The sequence below is a fragment of the Haliotis rufescens genome, unplaced genomic scaffold (genome assembly GCF_023055435.1).
Source record: "Haliotis rufescens isolate VD_foot unplaced genomic scaffold, xgHalRufe1.0.p SCAF_38, whole genome shotgun sequence".
Lineage (NCBI taxonomy): Eukaryota > Metazoa > Mollusca > Gastropoda > Lepetellida > Haliotidae > Haliotis > Haliotis rufescens.
In genome coordinates this window covers 2,352,196-2,369,728 of record NW_025964090.1, presented here as the reverse complement: position 1 = coordinate 2,369,728, position 17,533 = coordinate 2,352,196, and the positions used below count along the sequence as shown (strand labels likewise).

Sequence of the window (17,533 nt, the reverse complement as noted above, 5' to 3'; positions counted from 1 at the left end):
GTTGAGACTTTGCTTTGAAGGTTCCTGATGGTTGTGAAAATATAGGCATTGTAGCAAGATTTCAAAGGACGCTTCAAAACCATTGATTACACGACAATGAATTTGAAATGGTTGAATTGTTTTATTTTACATATAAAGTAGAATTGGGCAGTGGGGTAACCTAGTGGTTAAAGTGTTCGCTCGTAAAACCGCAGGCACGTGTTCGAGTCCCAAATGAGTCATATCACATGCACCAACTGAATTCTCATTGCGCGACATTATTATTACAGGTGGGGTGTAAAACACAAGCTGCCTTGTAAGGCGCTAGGAGAGTTTATTTACATTACAAATCTAATCCTACGAGGTACCAATTGCTGGGTGAGCTGGGGCACTTTTCGACATACTCTCTTTTCTAAAGAGACACGGGGCGGTCTGGTAGCCTAGTGGTTAAAGCGTTCTCTCGTCACGCCGAAGACCCGGGTTCGATTCCCAACATGGGTACATGTGTGAAGCCCATTTCTGGTGTACCCCGCCGTGATTTTGCTAAAAGCGGCGTAAAACCATACTCACTCACTCACTACTACCATCATCTACTACTTTCACAACGGCTACTGACACCCAAACTACTTCAGCGTCACTACACCCCAACTACTTCAGCGTCGCTATGACGACTACTACGGTCGTGATATTGCTGGAATATTGCTAAAAACGGCGTAAAGCCATACTCACTCACTCACTCTTGTGGGACAGGACAGAAACCCTAGAAACTCTAAGGAGACAAGCTTGCCGAACCAGTTCATCCACCCAACCACTCTTCCCGAGCAACGTCGCTTAACGTCGCCTGGCGTTTTACCTGTGCGTTGCACCCAGGACCACGTGCTTGGCGTTTAGCCGTTGGTGAACGACGAAATTTGTTACGGGGTAAAACGGGATATCACTAATGTTTCATAATCGCAAACCCCGTGAAGATTTGGGGATTGAATTATCCTCAGCAGCCAATGCTTGCCGTAAGGGACGACTAACGGGATCGGGGGTCAGGCTCGCTGACTTGGATGATTCATGTCATCGTATCCCACCTGACTTGATCGATGATACTAATGTCAATCCCTTGATTGTCTGGTCCAGACTCGATTATTTACAGACCGCCGTCATATAGCTGGAATATTGCTGAGTGCAGCGTTACACAACAAAGAAACAAACCAACAAATACTATCAATCACTGGTTGTCTGGTCCGGATTTGAATATTTGCCGGACGCTGTCATATAGCTGAATAGAGTTATTATCATTGTGTGTGTGTCTCTGTGTGTGTGTGTGTGTGTGTGTGTGTGTGTGTGTGTGTGTGTGTGTGTGTGTGTGTGCTTGTACTAATCCTGACCTATGCTTGTTTTATAATGTTATCCCACTGTTTTCCAACTTCAACATGGATACCCCACTCAGACACAGTACACTTACTGAATATAGAGCAGTGCAGCTTTAAAACAACGACGGAACAAAAGCACGAATACTGATAAATAGACGTCATGCCACGCAAACCAACGACTAAGATGCCTCCTACACAACCTGATCACGAAATTGAGAGATCGCTTCTTAGTGACAAGCGTTAATAATTAACAGTTTGAGCCCTTGTGTTGTCAGCAGGTTGCATTTTTTAAGCTGGATCAATCCAAGACATAGCCATGTGAACTTAAACTGGTATTCCTTGTTCCAGGATATTGGTTTTCTTTCAACAACTGAGGCCATGTTTCATCACTTACTTCGAGCGACAAGGGACGATAGGTAGCCGAGTGACTAAATTGTTGGTTCTTTCCGCCGAAGAACCAGGTTCGATTCCGTATAAGGGAACACCCATACCTAGTTATATGACTCGACTAGTTATAAGTTAGTGTATAACTAACTAGCTTAAAGGCTAAAGTGTTGGCTCATCACGCCGTAACGCGGTTCATAACTAACTAGACTTGAAGTTGAAGCGTCGGCTTGTCACGTCGTAAAGCGTTGTATAACTAACTAGCCTAGAAGTCGAAGTGTTGGCTCATCACGTCGTAACGCGGTTCATAACTAACTAGACAAGAAGTTAAAGCGTCGGCTTGTCACGTCGTAACGCGGTTCTTAACTAACTAGACTAGAAGTTAAAGCGTCGGCTTGTCACGTCGTAACGCGGTTTATAACTAACTAGGCTAGAAGTTAAAGCGTCGGCTTGTCACGTCGTAACGCGGTTCATAACTAACTAGACTAGAAGTTAAAAAAAGCGTCGGCTTGTCACGCCTTAACGCGGTTCATAACTAACTAGACTAGAAGTTGAAGCGTCGGCTTGTCACGCCGTAACGCGGTTCATAACTAACTCGTCTAGAAGTTAAAGCGTCGGCTTGTCACGTCGTAACGCGGTTTATAACTAACTAGGCTAGAAGTTAAAGCGTCGGCTTGTCACGTCGTAACGCGGTTCATAACTAACTAGACTAGAAGTTAAAGCGTCGGCTTGTCACGTCGTAAAGCGTTGTATAACTAACTAGCCGGGAGGTTAAAGCAGTGCTCGTCACGCTGTAAAGCAGTGTACAACTAAATCGTTTGGAGGTTAAAGCGTTAGCTCATCACGCTGTAGATCTAGGTTCGATTCCCACGAAACGGGTTGGGAAATTCATTCTTGATCACCCACAGTGATATTGCTGGCATTTGCTGAAAAGGGCAAATTTCATTCAATATTTATTACATATGTGCATTTTCCCATGTAATATATTTTAATCACGCCCCTTCGCTTGCCATACGCCAAATAAGTAACTGATTGGAAACTAGATCGAAAACATTAATGTCACCGACTCACTTACCTTCCCATCCATCAACCCACTTGCTTACTCACCACTCCACCCAAACCTACCAACTCAATCACACACACACCAACCAACCCAAAGGACTCACTCACTCACTCACTCACTCACTCGCTCGGGATCCGGGCGAGACTGTCGATGCCCTAACGCGTAAAGTCCCCTTAGCTTATCACCATCACTATATCCCTATATCCCTATATCTACCCTGATCAGAGTGAGTGAGTGTGGTTTTACGCCGCTTTTAGCAATATTCCAGTAATGGGCTTCACACATTGTACCCATGTCGGGAATCGAACCCGGCGTGACGAGCGAACACTTTAACCACTAGGCTATCCGACCGCCCCTACCCTGATCAGAAGGCCGGTAGACTCTGTATATACAAGAAAGGCATGCAAACAGTTCTGAATGCCGACGGAGACAAAACTAGGGAATTGATACTTTTATGACACCAGTTTGACTGAAAGCTAATTAAATGCTGCGATCTCTCACTCCCACTTCCTTCCTAAGGGACATCCACTGTTAGCTTGCAACCATTATCTCACTTGAGAAATGCGAGTAAAAGTTGGTGTTATAATCAATAGCAAGACCTGACATTTCGCAATTGCATTGTTCGGTGAAATTAACTCTCGCTCAACTCTTTAGGATGCCATAAATAATTACTTGCACGTCGATATGCCTTGGAATGTATGTATAAATTGAAATATTAAAGAAGCGGCATCTCTTTACAGGTGCTTTGAATCTTATATACTGAACTAACAAAGTTTGGGATCACGAATATTTTGGGGTTATTTTTTATGAAATTGTGTACACAGTCTTCACTACAAAAATATTTATGATCCTTAACTTTTTGGGTTCAGTATATAAGATTTAATGGCAGCTGATAAGATATATCCTTTATCAATCTTTCACAAAATGCATTTATTTTTTCAATATCCATGAAACGGGTTGTCGAGTTCATATTTTCATAAAAATACGATGTTAATTAGATGTAAGTTGGCATGGTGTAATATGCTTTAGTTGTGTGTTACATGGTATCATCCTCGTGTATCCAGGGTATTATATCTCTATTCGATTATGATACATACCCTGAAACCCTAATGCTTCGTTTCAGAAGTGACGTGACCATCTCCATATCGTTTATCACTGAGGTATTTTAAGTTTTAGGTTTTAACAAACCTAGAAGCTTACTCAGGGCGAGTCTAGGATTCGAACCCACGATCATAAATTCTGGCACGCCTCAGACACCCTAGACGACTGGGCCACCTGTGCCCCCGTGCAACGCCGGGGGTAGATACAAAAGACGACTATGGTTGTCGTAAGAGGCGACTAACGGGATCGGGTGGTCAGGCTCGCTGACTTGGTTGATGCATGTCATCGTATCCCAATTGCTAAGATCGATGCTCGTGATGTCAAGCACTTGATTGTCTGGTCCAGACGTTAAACAACAAACAAATAAACAACTGTCTCCCTATAACGGTGTTGGGTTGAGTTATGCAAATCAGCAATGTAATACCATGTTTCATGTTATTTCAGATCATAAATATGGCGGGAAAATGGAATACGTACACGCATGTGCTGCTCGTGGTAACGGCTTTATCGTCTGCTGTCTTCTCCGAAAATACCAATGGTAAGTTTCAGAATATTGTTAGCATCTTATTCAAGCACAGATGGACTAGAATGAGTATAAACTATATCAAAAGTATAGTTGTGTGATAATCATCACACATATGCAATACGTGTGAGTGAGTTGGGTTTAACGCCGCTTTTAACAGTATTCCAGTTATATCACGGCGTGTCAGCTTAATGTGGGAGGAAAGCCCGAAGTGATGCAGGTGTCTGATGTTTACCACTTCGGTGAAACCCACGAGCACGGGTATGGTGCTGACAAACCTAGAAACATAATCGGGGCGAGCCGGGACTCGAACCCACAATCATAGGTTTCTGGCGTGCCCAAGGGACGCAACTCTGCACAGCGAATCGCGGCGCCACAGACGACTTGGCCACCCGTGCCCCCTATGCAATACGAGTCTTATAAAGACGAGACCAAGATGTTTCACGGTCCTTGACCTGGCTGTTCACGTAACTGCCCATCAGCCCGTATCGAGGCTTTAGCGACTGTCTATTTGTGTTACTGTTAGGTACAGCAAAAATGTTACATCTCATCTTATTTTAAAGGACCATCTTCTGCAGTCCTGGAGAACTGATATTCGATATTCTGCCAAAGTTTTCTACTATTCCTTTATTAAAGATTCACCATGTTTTCAAAAATATTTATTCCTCATTAAAATTGAAAAGCGTGCCTGGTTGAACATTCGTCACGAAGAGAGATTTTGTACATTGTGTAATTCACAAAAAAAATTGGGACGAGTTTCATTATTTATTCAGATGTAAAGCACTGGCGAATGGACGTTTTTCTTTTATCAGTAATTATTATTATAAATGGCATAACATGTCAAAATATAACAAACCTGTTTATAATAAGATACATGTCCTGAACAAAATGTCAAGTTTTCTGAAATATTTATATGCCATCTTGTTGTAGTTTGTATATAGACATTTACCACCGTTGGTGGTTTCTTTGAGAAATAAAAAGAATAAAAAGAGTTAACCAGACAAGGGTGAGTATCTAAAAGTACCCATGCCAACTTCTAGATAATATGGTCGACAAGTGTTTGCGCTAGTATGCTTGGGTTGCGCTTCATAACCTGCCAAACTGGAGAAAAGGCGGTCCGTTGAACACATACCGTATTCGACATAATAAGCTCCCAGGGCGCTCTCAAAATTTGAAATAGGGGGCTCTTATTAGAATATTATTTTGGTTAAATACAACAGAGTTGAAAAATCGTAAATTTCCTGGTTTATGCCGACAGCCTGAAATGTTTATATACGACAGATATATTTTTCCAGAATTTAATTGCCCATAAATAAGGATGCATATAACACACGTATTATACACGAATAAATAAGTCTTGTGTACATTGATCAATCGGAAGGGGTGCTATAATTGGGATTCTTCACTAGCCAATATATTAGCAAATATCGCCGTGGGCGCTTATTAGAGCGGGGCGCTTATTACGTCGAATACGGTACTCCTATTGCAGTCTTAGTTTGTCCATTTGTTCTTATTCAGTAAACTACGGTTATAACGAACTCAAAGGGACTACTATTTTTAGTTCGTTATAACCGTAGTTCGTTATAAGCATATATACAGCATAACCACAGCAAATAGTCGGGACTAAAAAGTAAGTTCGTTATATCCGTCAGTTCGTTATAAGCGTCTTCGTTATAACCGTAGTTTACTGTACTGTAATTTGTCATATATTTTCCCGACAGAACAGCCCCGCATTGGTCCCTTCATGAAACTGAATAACGTGCACAAACGCTGTTACCTAGCAACAATTGTTAATCTTGCTCATGTTTAATCGCCAGGAATTTGAAATAATCAATTTTAAACCATAGGCGGTCTTCTCTGCTTCAGGAAATGTATTTACCTTCCACTTACATATTCTACTTTTGTCCACCATTTCTGTTGTTCGGTGGTGTGGGTTTGCATTCAGCAAAGTACTAGCGGCATTGTTCATGTTGTGAACACGAGATATTCACCGCAAACCAAGATAGGTCGACAAACACCACATGTTTATTTTGAAGCCGGTTAAAATGACACGAAGCTAAAACAAGAGATCCAATCAAATTACGCTGTAGTTTCGTGACTGAAAAAAATGGCGATATCTATGGAGGCCGATCGGGGACATCGCTTTCTCGCCTTCAGTTTCAGACGATAACACGAGACGAGAAAGCAGAAGCAGAACGACACAAAATATCACTGATTAATGCCAGTCGTCTAAGGCGCCGCGATTCGCTGTGCAGAGTTGCGTCCCTTGGGCACGCCAGAAACCTATGATTGTGGGTTCGAGTCCCGGTTCGCCCCGATTATGTTTCTAGGTTTGTCAGCACCATACCCGTGCTCGTGGGTTTCAACGAAGTGGTACATGTCTGAGACCTGCATCACTTCGGGCTTTCCTCCCACGTTAAGCTGACACGCCGCGGTATGACTGGAATACTGTTAAAAGCGGCGTTAAAACCCAACTCACTCACTCACTGATTAATGTCACAATCCTACCGCACTGTCAAACTTCCTGTCGTCTCTTGCGCGTGCTGGTATGAAAACAACTTATCCTCATATCAAGCGTAACAGTAAATTATAGTTGTTGGGTTAATTGAAGCACTTATGAACTGGGGACACGAGTGGCCAAGTTGTCTAAGGCGCGGCAATTCGCTGTGCAGAGTTGCGTCCCTTGGACACGCCAGACACCTGTAATGTCGGTTCGAATCCTGGTTAGCCCCATTATGTCCTGGGTTTGTCAGCACAACCCTGCTCATTGGTTTCACCAAAGTGGTAAGCGTCTAATGCCTGTATCACTTAGGGCTTTCCTCCCACAATAAGCTGACATGCCGTGATATAATTGGAATACTGTTAAAAGCGGCGTTCAACTCACTCACTCACTTGATGCGTGTTCGACGTGTATTCGATGTCGGCCATGATATATAATTGTTGAGAAATCGATCGATTTAGAGAATATATTATCAATGTTGCTTTGTGTATTAATCTCCAGCAACTTATCCCGATGTAATACGATTGACGGAGATGTGTCTGACGCAGCTTTAAACAGTCACCACGTGTTAGCTAAATATTTGTGGACACTTTTGTGTATATGTTTTAAGATTTTGCAAACAGGAAACTACTTTTTTTTAAAGTTGCAAATACAAGAGGTGGTGAACCGTCCGTGTGTGTTAGGTAGGGAGAATGTGCGTTTCAAGGTTTTACATTTGAAACGAAATAATTAAATTTTCCGGCAGACAACTACACAAAAATGGTATAAAAAATAGGATATTCCATATGACGGGGGAAAATGATATATCTCCATTCGCCCGTCACTCGATGAGAGAAACATGATATTTCACTCGAGGGTTAGGGTTAGGGTCAGGGTCAGGGTTAGGGTTAGGGTCAGGGTTAGGATCAGGGTTAGGGTCAGGGTCAGGGTCAGGGTCAGGGTCAGGGTTAGGGTTACGGTTAGGGTTAGGTTAGGGTTAGGATTAGGGCTTGGTTAGGGTTTAGGTTAGGTTAGGGTTTAGGTTCTTCACCCTCTATTTATTTCACGATAAAACATTGTTCTATCATGACGTCATTTCTGGTGATTCGAACATGCGCTCGAAATTTGATGACGTCGGACAACGTTTTTTTTGAGAGGGAAGTGTCAAATGAGCTGTTCTCCATAGATGTAGCTGAGCAACGTAGATGGCCGAACGGTCGCTTCCAAAACTGAGAGATATATGACAATCACTGTTGGGGGAAAAGGTACAGATTACATTAGATAAATTGATCATATCATGGCAAAGAAGTATCTGCTTAAAAAAAAGACACAAACTGGCGATTACGTTAAGTTCTAGCGTCAACATGTTTCAATCAAATTTAATCAGTAAAGTGAATTTCAGGTCCCATGTGTTCGTTCGCCTGTGTGTCTGCACAGTGTAAAAGCGGGGTGTGTTTCGAAAGACCTAAAGCTGTCACGTAACAACAATTAATTCATCTTAACAAGCACGTGAACATTTTTAAATTTCAAGAGCGATGTGAATTGAGCTTCTTTAAAAGGCTTTTAAAGGTTGATCAACAGAGGTGTTTGAAGCTAGATATAAGATTTAACCACAGGAACTCGTTATTGGTCAGTAAATTCTCTACTTACATATAGGAGGCATATATTTTTATTTACTGACCAATAACGAGTTCCTGTGGATTTAACTGGCAGAGAAGATATGGAAACATAGTGCACTGGAGTTATTTACAATGAGTTGATTGCCGTCATAGAACTCTTCAAGATAAATATGAAATGATACATGAATTTCATTTTTCATGGTTCACCGTTAACAGCTAATCTTCCTGTGTTACGACTGAACAAGTATAATCTTATGATGCCAAACCGTTGAAGGCTCTCTGGTAAACTGAAACGAAATCTGCACGTTATAATCTATTCCTGAACAAAAAGGTCAATGATAACCATACATATTGATGATACTCTATACCGACATACAAACTGTTGGGCGAGATTTGATATCTGAAAATGTCTTTGATATAAAAAGGCCTTTTATGAAGGTTTGCTCGTGATTTGTGATACAGTTTCATTCTCCGGTATCGATTTGTAGTTTTGTAATGACTACCTCTCGGACTTCCTCAGTGCTGATTGTAAGTGTGAATACATTATAAATTGATATTTTGTCAAATTTGTATACAGTAAACTACAGTTATAACGAACACGCTTATAACGAACTGACGGATATAACGAAGTGATGAATATAACGCACTTACTTTTTAGTCCCGACTATTTGCTGTAGTTATGCTGTATATATGCTTATAACGAACTACGGTTATAACGAACTAAAAATAGTAGTCCCTTTGAGTTCGTTATAACCGTAGTAACATGATCGTAATGCGTCCAAGGCGTCTGATCGAGCCAGGATCCGCTGACATTGTGTTCGAGTTCAAAAACATTTCTGCTTATGTTATTTTTTTTAGAAACATAGCCATGCACGTGTTTCACGAACGCGATAAACGTCTCCGATCTCATTGACTTGTGTTTTCCACTCCACAGGCAAACAGGTATTTTATCAAACCTAGCCGCTGTACATTATATTAAACATACATAAAAAGTTATATATTGTAACATAACATATATAACATGAATTGTCCCAGAATGTTCTTGAAAAAAATACTTACGCTTCAGACTTTTGACCAAAACAAAAAATTTGCCTGCCACAAAAATTACATTGTTGCAAGTTGTTTTTCTTAAAAAGTACATTCAGGATAATGGTTTTAATTTTTTTTTAAATATCTAGTTTTGCAGCTGTAGTTGAAAAAAACATCTAATCTCCAGACAAAACAAAATCTCAAGACCCCACCAGTAAAACATAGCTTCTCGTGGCTTGACAGGTGTAAACAGTTGTAGCCGTTAAAGGGTGACTGTATCCCAACGGCGCGGATCTTTGCTCATGATGTCAATCACTGGATTGTCTGGTCCAGATTCGATTTTATACAGGCCGCCTTATAACTACAGTAAACTACGGTTATAACGAACTCAAAGGGACTACTTTTTTTAGTTCGTTATAACCGTAGTTCGTTATAAGCACATATACAGCATAACTACAGCAAATTGTCGTGATCAAAAAAGTAAGTTCGTTATATCCGTCATTTCGTTATAAGCGTGTTCGTTATAACCGTAGTTTACTGTAGAATATTGGGGAGTGCGGCGTTAAACAACAAATAAACATTACAGTAAACTACGGTTATAACGAACTCAAAGGACTATTATTTTAGTTCGTTATAACCGTAGTTCGTTATAAACACATATACAGCATAACTACAGCAAATTGTCGGGATCAAAAAAGAAAGTTCGTTATATCCCTCATTTCGTTATAAGTGTGTTCGTTATAACCGTAGTTTACTGTAATCCGTCACCGTCAAGATTAACGAGATTACACGATATTTGTCTATACCGTTATGCTCGAGTTCGGGTAACCTTTAAACATGAAATACAAAAAGCAAAAATATGACCAGTATACATACTCGGCTGACGAAACCTTCCAGAATAACTCTCAATAGCACCAGGTTAACAAAGCATCACTTTATCAGTGAATAGACAATTCCAAGCGTCTGTCAAAGAAACTCTGCATTTAGAGAACATTGATCAGACTTAATACACATCCAAACAAGTAGATACAATGCTTGACCCAGGTCCTGTGCTAAACATAGCCTCCTTCGACGGGAATACTTGAACGGTTCTCAAACATCACGTGTTGATGATGCTAGTTCCTTTGATATGCTTAGCTTAACGAGCCCATTTAAATACAACGCCTTGTTGAAATTATATCTGGACCCAGTAGAGTGCACTATATTATTCTTGGACTTATGTCAACTGTTTAAAAGGCGTCCGCATTTGCGGAAAGTAATTGAGTTCATTAATAATAGCTTTTGTTTCGTTTGAGTGAGAGTGAAAGTATACGGGGAAAGTCAATCAATTGAATACATGACGTCAGAACGAGGCTTGTCGGCTCCTTGTGACGGTGAGGCCGCCATGATTCTTTATATGTGAAGACAATAGAATCTGTGCTTACAAGAGGATCTGAAGTTCATTCAAACTTGACCTGGCTGTTATTTTAGTTAGAAGTCCTTCTTTTCTTATGATATTTCTTTACTGATTGTTTTCCGAAATGTTAGGGTTGGTGGTAGAAAAAGATAAAATATAATAAATTTATAACCATCTTATTTTCTTATAAAAGCAGGATTTTTTGGTGAGAGATTGTCTAGTAAATAAATAGATTCTGCATAACAAGGGAAAAATGGGCTTTTCTAAAATGTCAAGACAAACGGTTGCTTTCCGTCCCTCCTTACAGACCCCGTTGTGCTTCCGGGGTAGAATGGTACCCGAGCTACCTGTGCTGGTAGTAAGAGGCGACTAAATAGATCGGGTGGTCAGGTTCGGTGACTTGGCTGATTACGTGTCATCTTATCCCGACGGCATGGATCGTTGGTAATGGTATCAATCACTGTATTATCTGGGGGCACGGGTGGCCCAGTCGTCTAAGGCGCCGCGATTCGCTGTGCAGAGTTGCGTCCCTTGGGCACGCCAGAAACCTATGATTGTGGGTTCGAATCCCGGTTCGCCCCGATTATGTTTCTAGGTTCGTCAGCACCATACCCGTGCTCGTGGGTTTCACCAAAGTGGTAAACGTCAGAGACCTGCATCACTTCGGGCTTTCCTCCCACATTAAGCTGACACGCCGTGATATAACTGGAATACTGTTAAAAGCGGCGTTAAACCCAACTCACCCACCCAACCACTGTATTATCTGGTCTCGAATACTTACAGGCCTCCGTCATGCAGCTTTAATATTACTGAGTGTGGTATTGAACACGAAAAAAGAAAGGTTTCGTCAATGAAATTAGTTAGAAGACTCCGCAGGATTGATTCATTTAATTCTAAATTTGTGAAATTGTGGGACCCTTCAGCTTAATAATTAGATATAGACATCGAACGCTTGCTTCACCAGCGGCATCGATGCAGGCTTGCGTAATAATACAACAGGATAGGACAATGTTTACAAGAATTAATGGTTTCTTTTTTTAGATAAGTTCAATCAAGTTGTGGCACAGCTGTTGCACAGAATGAAATTCCATTGAGAATTAGACCACGTGTTACTTGAGGTCCTCCAGCCTTTAGGTATGACTCGATGACTATCTTGAATACGACTCCAGCTGTTTCCGGAAATCTGATTTGTTTGTGTGTTGTTGTACTCCGCACTCAGTTTCAATTATATGATGGCGCTCTGCCAATAATCGCGTCTGGACCAGACAATCCAGGGATTGACGTCATGAGCATCGATCTACACAAACTGGGATACGATGACATGCATCAACCAAGTCATCGACCCCGACCACCCGGCCCCGTTAGTCGCATCTTACGACAAACATGGGTTGCTGAAAACCTATTCTAACCCGAATCTTCACGGGTCAAGCGAATCTGAATTGTATCGAAGGCTTTGCAGGCGTTGGAAGACGGAACGTGTCACGTGTTTGCGATTTGGCAGTGTGAATAATTGTTTTTTCCCTACAAGGCTGTTTTCTGGATCCAGAACCTGGCAGCAGATACAAAAACAGTTAAATCACAAAGCTTGTTTAATTGAACATGAAAAAGGTTTATCTTCTATTCTATTTCTCGCATACCAAGAGATCAGAATATGCTTTTCAGAAAATTAAACATGGCTTCCGATTAGCCATATTGAAAAAAGCAAATTTAATGTTAACAACAAACTCTCCCCGCTTTGAAGTGAAATAGCTGTAGTGATTGTTAGCAGAAAATATATAACATGTTATTAGTTTCAACAAACGAAAATTAATTTCGATCACCTTGTGAAAAAAGGTCTCATGACCCATGGAAGATATACGACCGTTTAAAAGATTCAATCAAATTTAGTCTTAAATAAACAGATATTTTAAACATAGAATTGGCTCGAAACCACGCGTGATCTAGAGATGGGTGTACTTCAAGGGCGCATATCATCTACTGGCCTTTTTATATACAGCAAACAACGGTTATAACGAACACGCTTATAACGAACTAACGGATATAACGAACTAACTTTTTAGTCCCGACTATTTGCTGTAGTTATACTGTATATATGCTTATAACGAATTACGGTTATAACGAACTAAAATTAGTAGTCCCTTTGAGTTCGTTATAACCGTAGTTTACTGTAAAGGACTCTGCATTGTGTTAACATTTAATGTCGATTACCACGCATAGACTTATATTCCACCCATATCGGTCTCTTGAAAATGGTTTAAAGTTCTCAGAGTCCTAAATACCTTGCATTACCCATATCCAAGAGTATTTATGCAGGAGTTTTCTTTGGTCAAAGAGCGAACTTTCTTTGACATCACTTTCATATTTAATTATCTTTCAGTCAGTTTTAAAAACTAAACCCACAAGCTTAAAATCTCTTTATATTCTTAAAGGCGTCTGTCGTGCTCACGACGACCTGATTCCACATATCAGACAGTTAATCAGTTCCACGCTACAGCCATATTCGGACCGGCCCTCGAGACATATCTCTGTGAACGTAATACGATTTCTAAGCAGGATCTTAGTGATGACTATGTCACTGAATACGTCTCACGCTGCAAGCCTTTGTACAAAAGCTGTCGATATTATCATCATATGTGTTTGAAGATAAAGATCGCGATATATTTAAACCTATATAACCTTTAACCAGTTTTTGTCGGTGTGTTTCACCTACAGCACATCTAAGATAGTGAAATCAAGTGTCTCTTTTTTTTCAAATCAAAATGCAAAAACATATTTTGTCGCGAAACTCTTCAACTCTTCAGTCCGTATGGATAAGTTACAATATACAAAAAAACGTGTCGCTTTGGCGAATGATCAGATTTTCCGTGTGATCTATTTGGGTGTTTTTGTTTTTATTTCTGAATTCTTCGGCGGGATAAAAAAATGACTGTTGTAAATGTTTTCCAAATGTTTGTCTGCATTTCTGTTCACCAATTAGTGAGTGAGTGTGGTTTTACGCCGCTTTTAGCAATATTCCAGCAATATCACGGCGGACACCAGAAATGGGCTTTACATATTGTACGCATGTCGGGAATCGAACCCGGGTCTTCAGCGTGACGAGCGAACGTTTACCACTCGGCTATCCGACCGCCCCTGTACACCAATTATAAGAAAGACACACCTTAGCACAAAATTATCAGATGTCACTGTTTCTACCTCACCTCACCTCACCTTTTGTAAACACGCCACATATTCTTTCAGGACATCCAGTAAACAATAACGTGTTTAAAAATAACATGAAGGTCAATGACAAACTTTTGGCACGTGAGTGCATCTTATTTGTCGTCAATCAAATTCGAGCTGTCCCCAGCAGGAAGTGATTTGTGATGACTTTGTTGAATCCAAAGAAGTTGTTTGTCCGCAGTCCTACTGTATTCATAAAAGATTATAGGGAACAAAGACAAACATATGTTGGTCATTTGATGGCAACACAAACAGACCTTGGACATGTGAGGAAACCTTTGAGTTAAATACAACTCCCGAGACCCTGATTTGTGTCATTGTCCAGAAAGAAATATCAGATCCTTTTACATCGATTACGTGAACTGCCTTGATACAAACATAGTAAAGAGCAAATGCCTTCAAACACCGTGGTGCATCTAACTGATATACCACACAGCCAGTGGAAATTATTTTTATCAATTATATATTTTTTCATACACAGGATGTACGTTAAGAACACATATAATCTTTTTATATCAATGAGTGAGTATGGTTTTACGCCGCTTTTAGCAATATTCCACCAATATCACGGCGGATGGCACCAGAAAAGGGCTTCACACATTGGAACCCATGTCGGGAATCGAACCCGGGTCCTCGGCGTGACGAGCGAACGCTTTAACCACTAGGCTACCCGACTGCCCCTTTTATATCAAGGATATATAATACAAGGATGTACACTCAAAACACAAACACGGCTGTGCTCACTAAACACCAGGAGAAACACTTGGTCCACGTGATCTTGATAAAATATTGTGTCTACTGCCTTGGAGGGGAGGAAATCTCTTATAACCCGCCACAAGCAAGTCGGGCTGCACGTGGATTTCTGAGAGGCAAAATAAATCCCTTACACCCGCTACAAAGCAAAAAGCCGCGCTTTATCCTAGACAATGGAAGTCACGTGACATAGCGCAAGCCAGTTAACTCTCTTGCCTCCAGTGGAAACTGGACTTTTAAAGCCAGTTAACTCTCTTGCCTCCAGTGGAAACTGGACTTTTAAAGCCAGGTAACTCTCTTGCCTCGGTGGAAACTGGACTTTTAAAAGCCAGTTAACTCTCTTGCCTCCAGTGGAAACTGGACTTTTAAAGCCAGTTAACTCTCTTGCCTCGGTGGAAACTGGACTTTTAAAGCCAGTTAACTCTCTTGCCTCCAGTGGAAACTGGACTTTTAAAGCCAGTTAACTCTCTTGCCTCGGTGGAAACTGGACTTTTAAAGCCAGTTAACTCTCTTGCCTCCAGTGGAAACTGGACTTTAAAAGCCAGTTAACTCTCTTGCCTCGGTGGAAACTGGACTTTTAAAGCCAGTTAACTCTCTTGCCTCGGTGGAAAATGGACTTTTAAAGCCAGTTAACTCTCTTGTCTCAGTGGAAACTGGACTTTTAAAGCCAGTTAACTCTCTTGCCTCGGTGGAAACTGGACTTTTAAAGCCAGTTAACTCTTTTGCCTCAGTGGAAACTAGACTTTTAAAGCCAGTTAACTCTCTTGCCTCGGGAAGATGCTCACTTTACTGTTTCGAACATTGCTCGATTCGCGGACTGTTAAAAACAGCATCAGTGATACGTGCAATATTAGATCCCATTTTACATTTCACATTTTTCGTTTAATATATATTTCATCTTCAATGACAAGTACGTTAATACGTCTTTAGTGGACCTATAAGCATATAATAACATATTCTCTAAATAGCGTTTCAGAAAGGTGATATTCCTGAACTTTAGATATTTGCGGTCACTGCAAGAAAACGCGACAAGTATCTGAATATAAATTCAACGGGGAAAATTTACTTTTATCGTAATCTATTTTGGCTTACTTCACAGATACGTCAATGGCAGATGCTTGTTATTTGATTTCGAATTTCGTGTTGCGAAACAAATCAAAACTTGTTTTAGCTACAAAAGACGAGAGTAGCTGGTGCTTGTGAGGTGTTACAAAGATGGAAAATGGATGCTCAAGTAAAGTAGATTGTGGGTGTCCTTAATCAAGCATCATTGAGATATTTGTGTGTTTTTTCGCTCGAAATTCTAAAGATACAAGTGGCTATTTCAAGCTGTAGTGTCAGTGTCACCGAGTTCCATTTGGTTTCTATTGGAGTAGGGAGGTGAGAATTTTTAAATGACCAATTTGTTCAGAAATATACCAAAAATGAATAGTTTGTGGGCAGTGGTGAGAGAAATGAATATTTTGTTTGAATTTCCAATTTTAGTTTTAATAACTGTAATTTCCTAACTAATGATTACGCGTAAAGTTCTGTGCTAAGTTAGGGATAAGAGGGATACAAATGTCACCACTCCCTAAACGAAGCTGTTATGGCAACTGGTCCCAGGGTTGTTATCATGTTATCAGAATAGAATGGATATTTATATTATACACTGGATTATCCTGGGTACGTTGCGGAGTATATACGGTATAAATACCGCATATCTACAACATACATGTACGTAGGCTAGTTTAATACCATAGACTTGGATATAAATATGTTGTAAGCTGTCGACTCTACAGTTATGTGGATCGCGAATAACAACATTTCTGACATGAAATCTTTGATGCGTTCTTCGTGTTTTCGAAGCGTCAATTTGAATCACACAGTTTAACAAAACGAAATGTCATTGTTTGAACGTAAAGCAGAATATTTGAAAATATATATATGTCAAAGTATGCCACCATCTTGGATAAAGATAAAATATAAACTTACGACAGGTATGGGGCTATCTTAGATTAACGACATTCTTACAATATCTTTGGCCTACGATAGTTTCGAAAATAGGCTACGACAATCCACGATTTCCTAACGATACGTTGACGATAATTTTAGGGCTTAGATCGTTTCGAAAAACTTGGCCCTGGAGTCTAATGCATTGTTTAACCCATCCTCGATTATACAGTGTACAATGTCTCCACTCTGTTATGATAAATACCCTGGCACTTTCGCTATCATAGCTTCATTTTGACCCATATTCAAATATTAAAGAGCCAACAATTACAATCCAATCAAATAACACTCAAGCGCGGCAGAAATGAAGTGCTACATTAGTCATTTCCAAAATAAGAGGGCAAATGTGGCCATGTCGTCTAAGGCACCGAAATTCGCTGTGCAGAGTTGCGCCCCTTTGGCACACCAGAAACCTATGATCGCGGGTTCGAATCCCGGTTCGCCCCGATTGTGTTTCTAGGTTTGTCAGCACCATACCCGTGCGCGTTTGTTTCACCACATTAAGCCGACACGCACTGATGTAATTGGAATACTGTTCAAAGCAGCGTTCAACTTCATTCACTCACCCCGAAACCTGCTATGGGGCGAATGTGTCAAGGGTACATATCATAATAGAATGGAGATATAACACA

General features: G+C 40.6%; 1 protein-coding gene across 2 annotated transcripts in view; it reads left to right on the top strand.

Moving 5' to 3' along the window:
* Positions 1–17,533, top strand: part of LOC124118500 — a 45,595-nt gene that overhangs the window by 23,126 nt on the left and 4,936 nt on the right. For both annotated transcript variants that reach the window (XM_046480617.2, XM_046480618.2), the window contains exon 2: positions 4,333–4,426. In XM_046480617.2, coding sequence (XP_046336573.2) covers positions 4,333–4,426 — 94 coding nt within the window. The remainder of the gene's footprint in view (positions 1–4,332; positions 4,427–17,533) is intronic.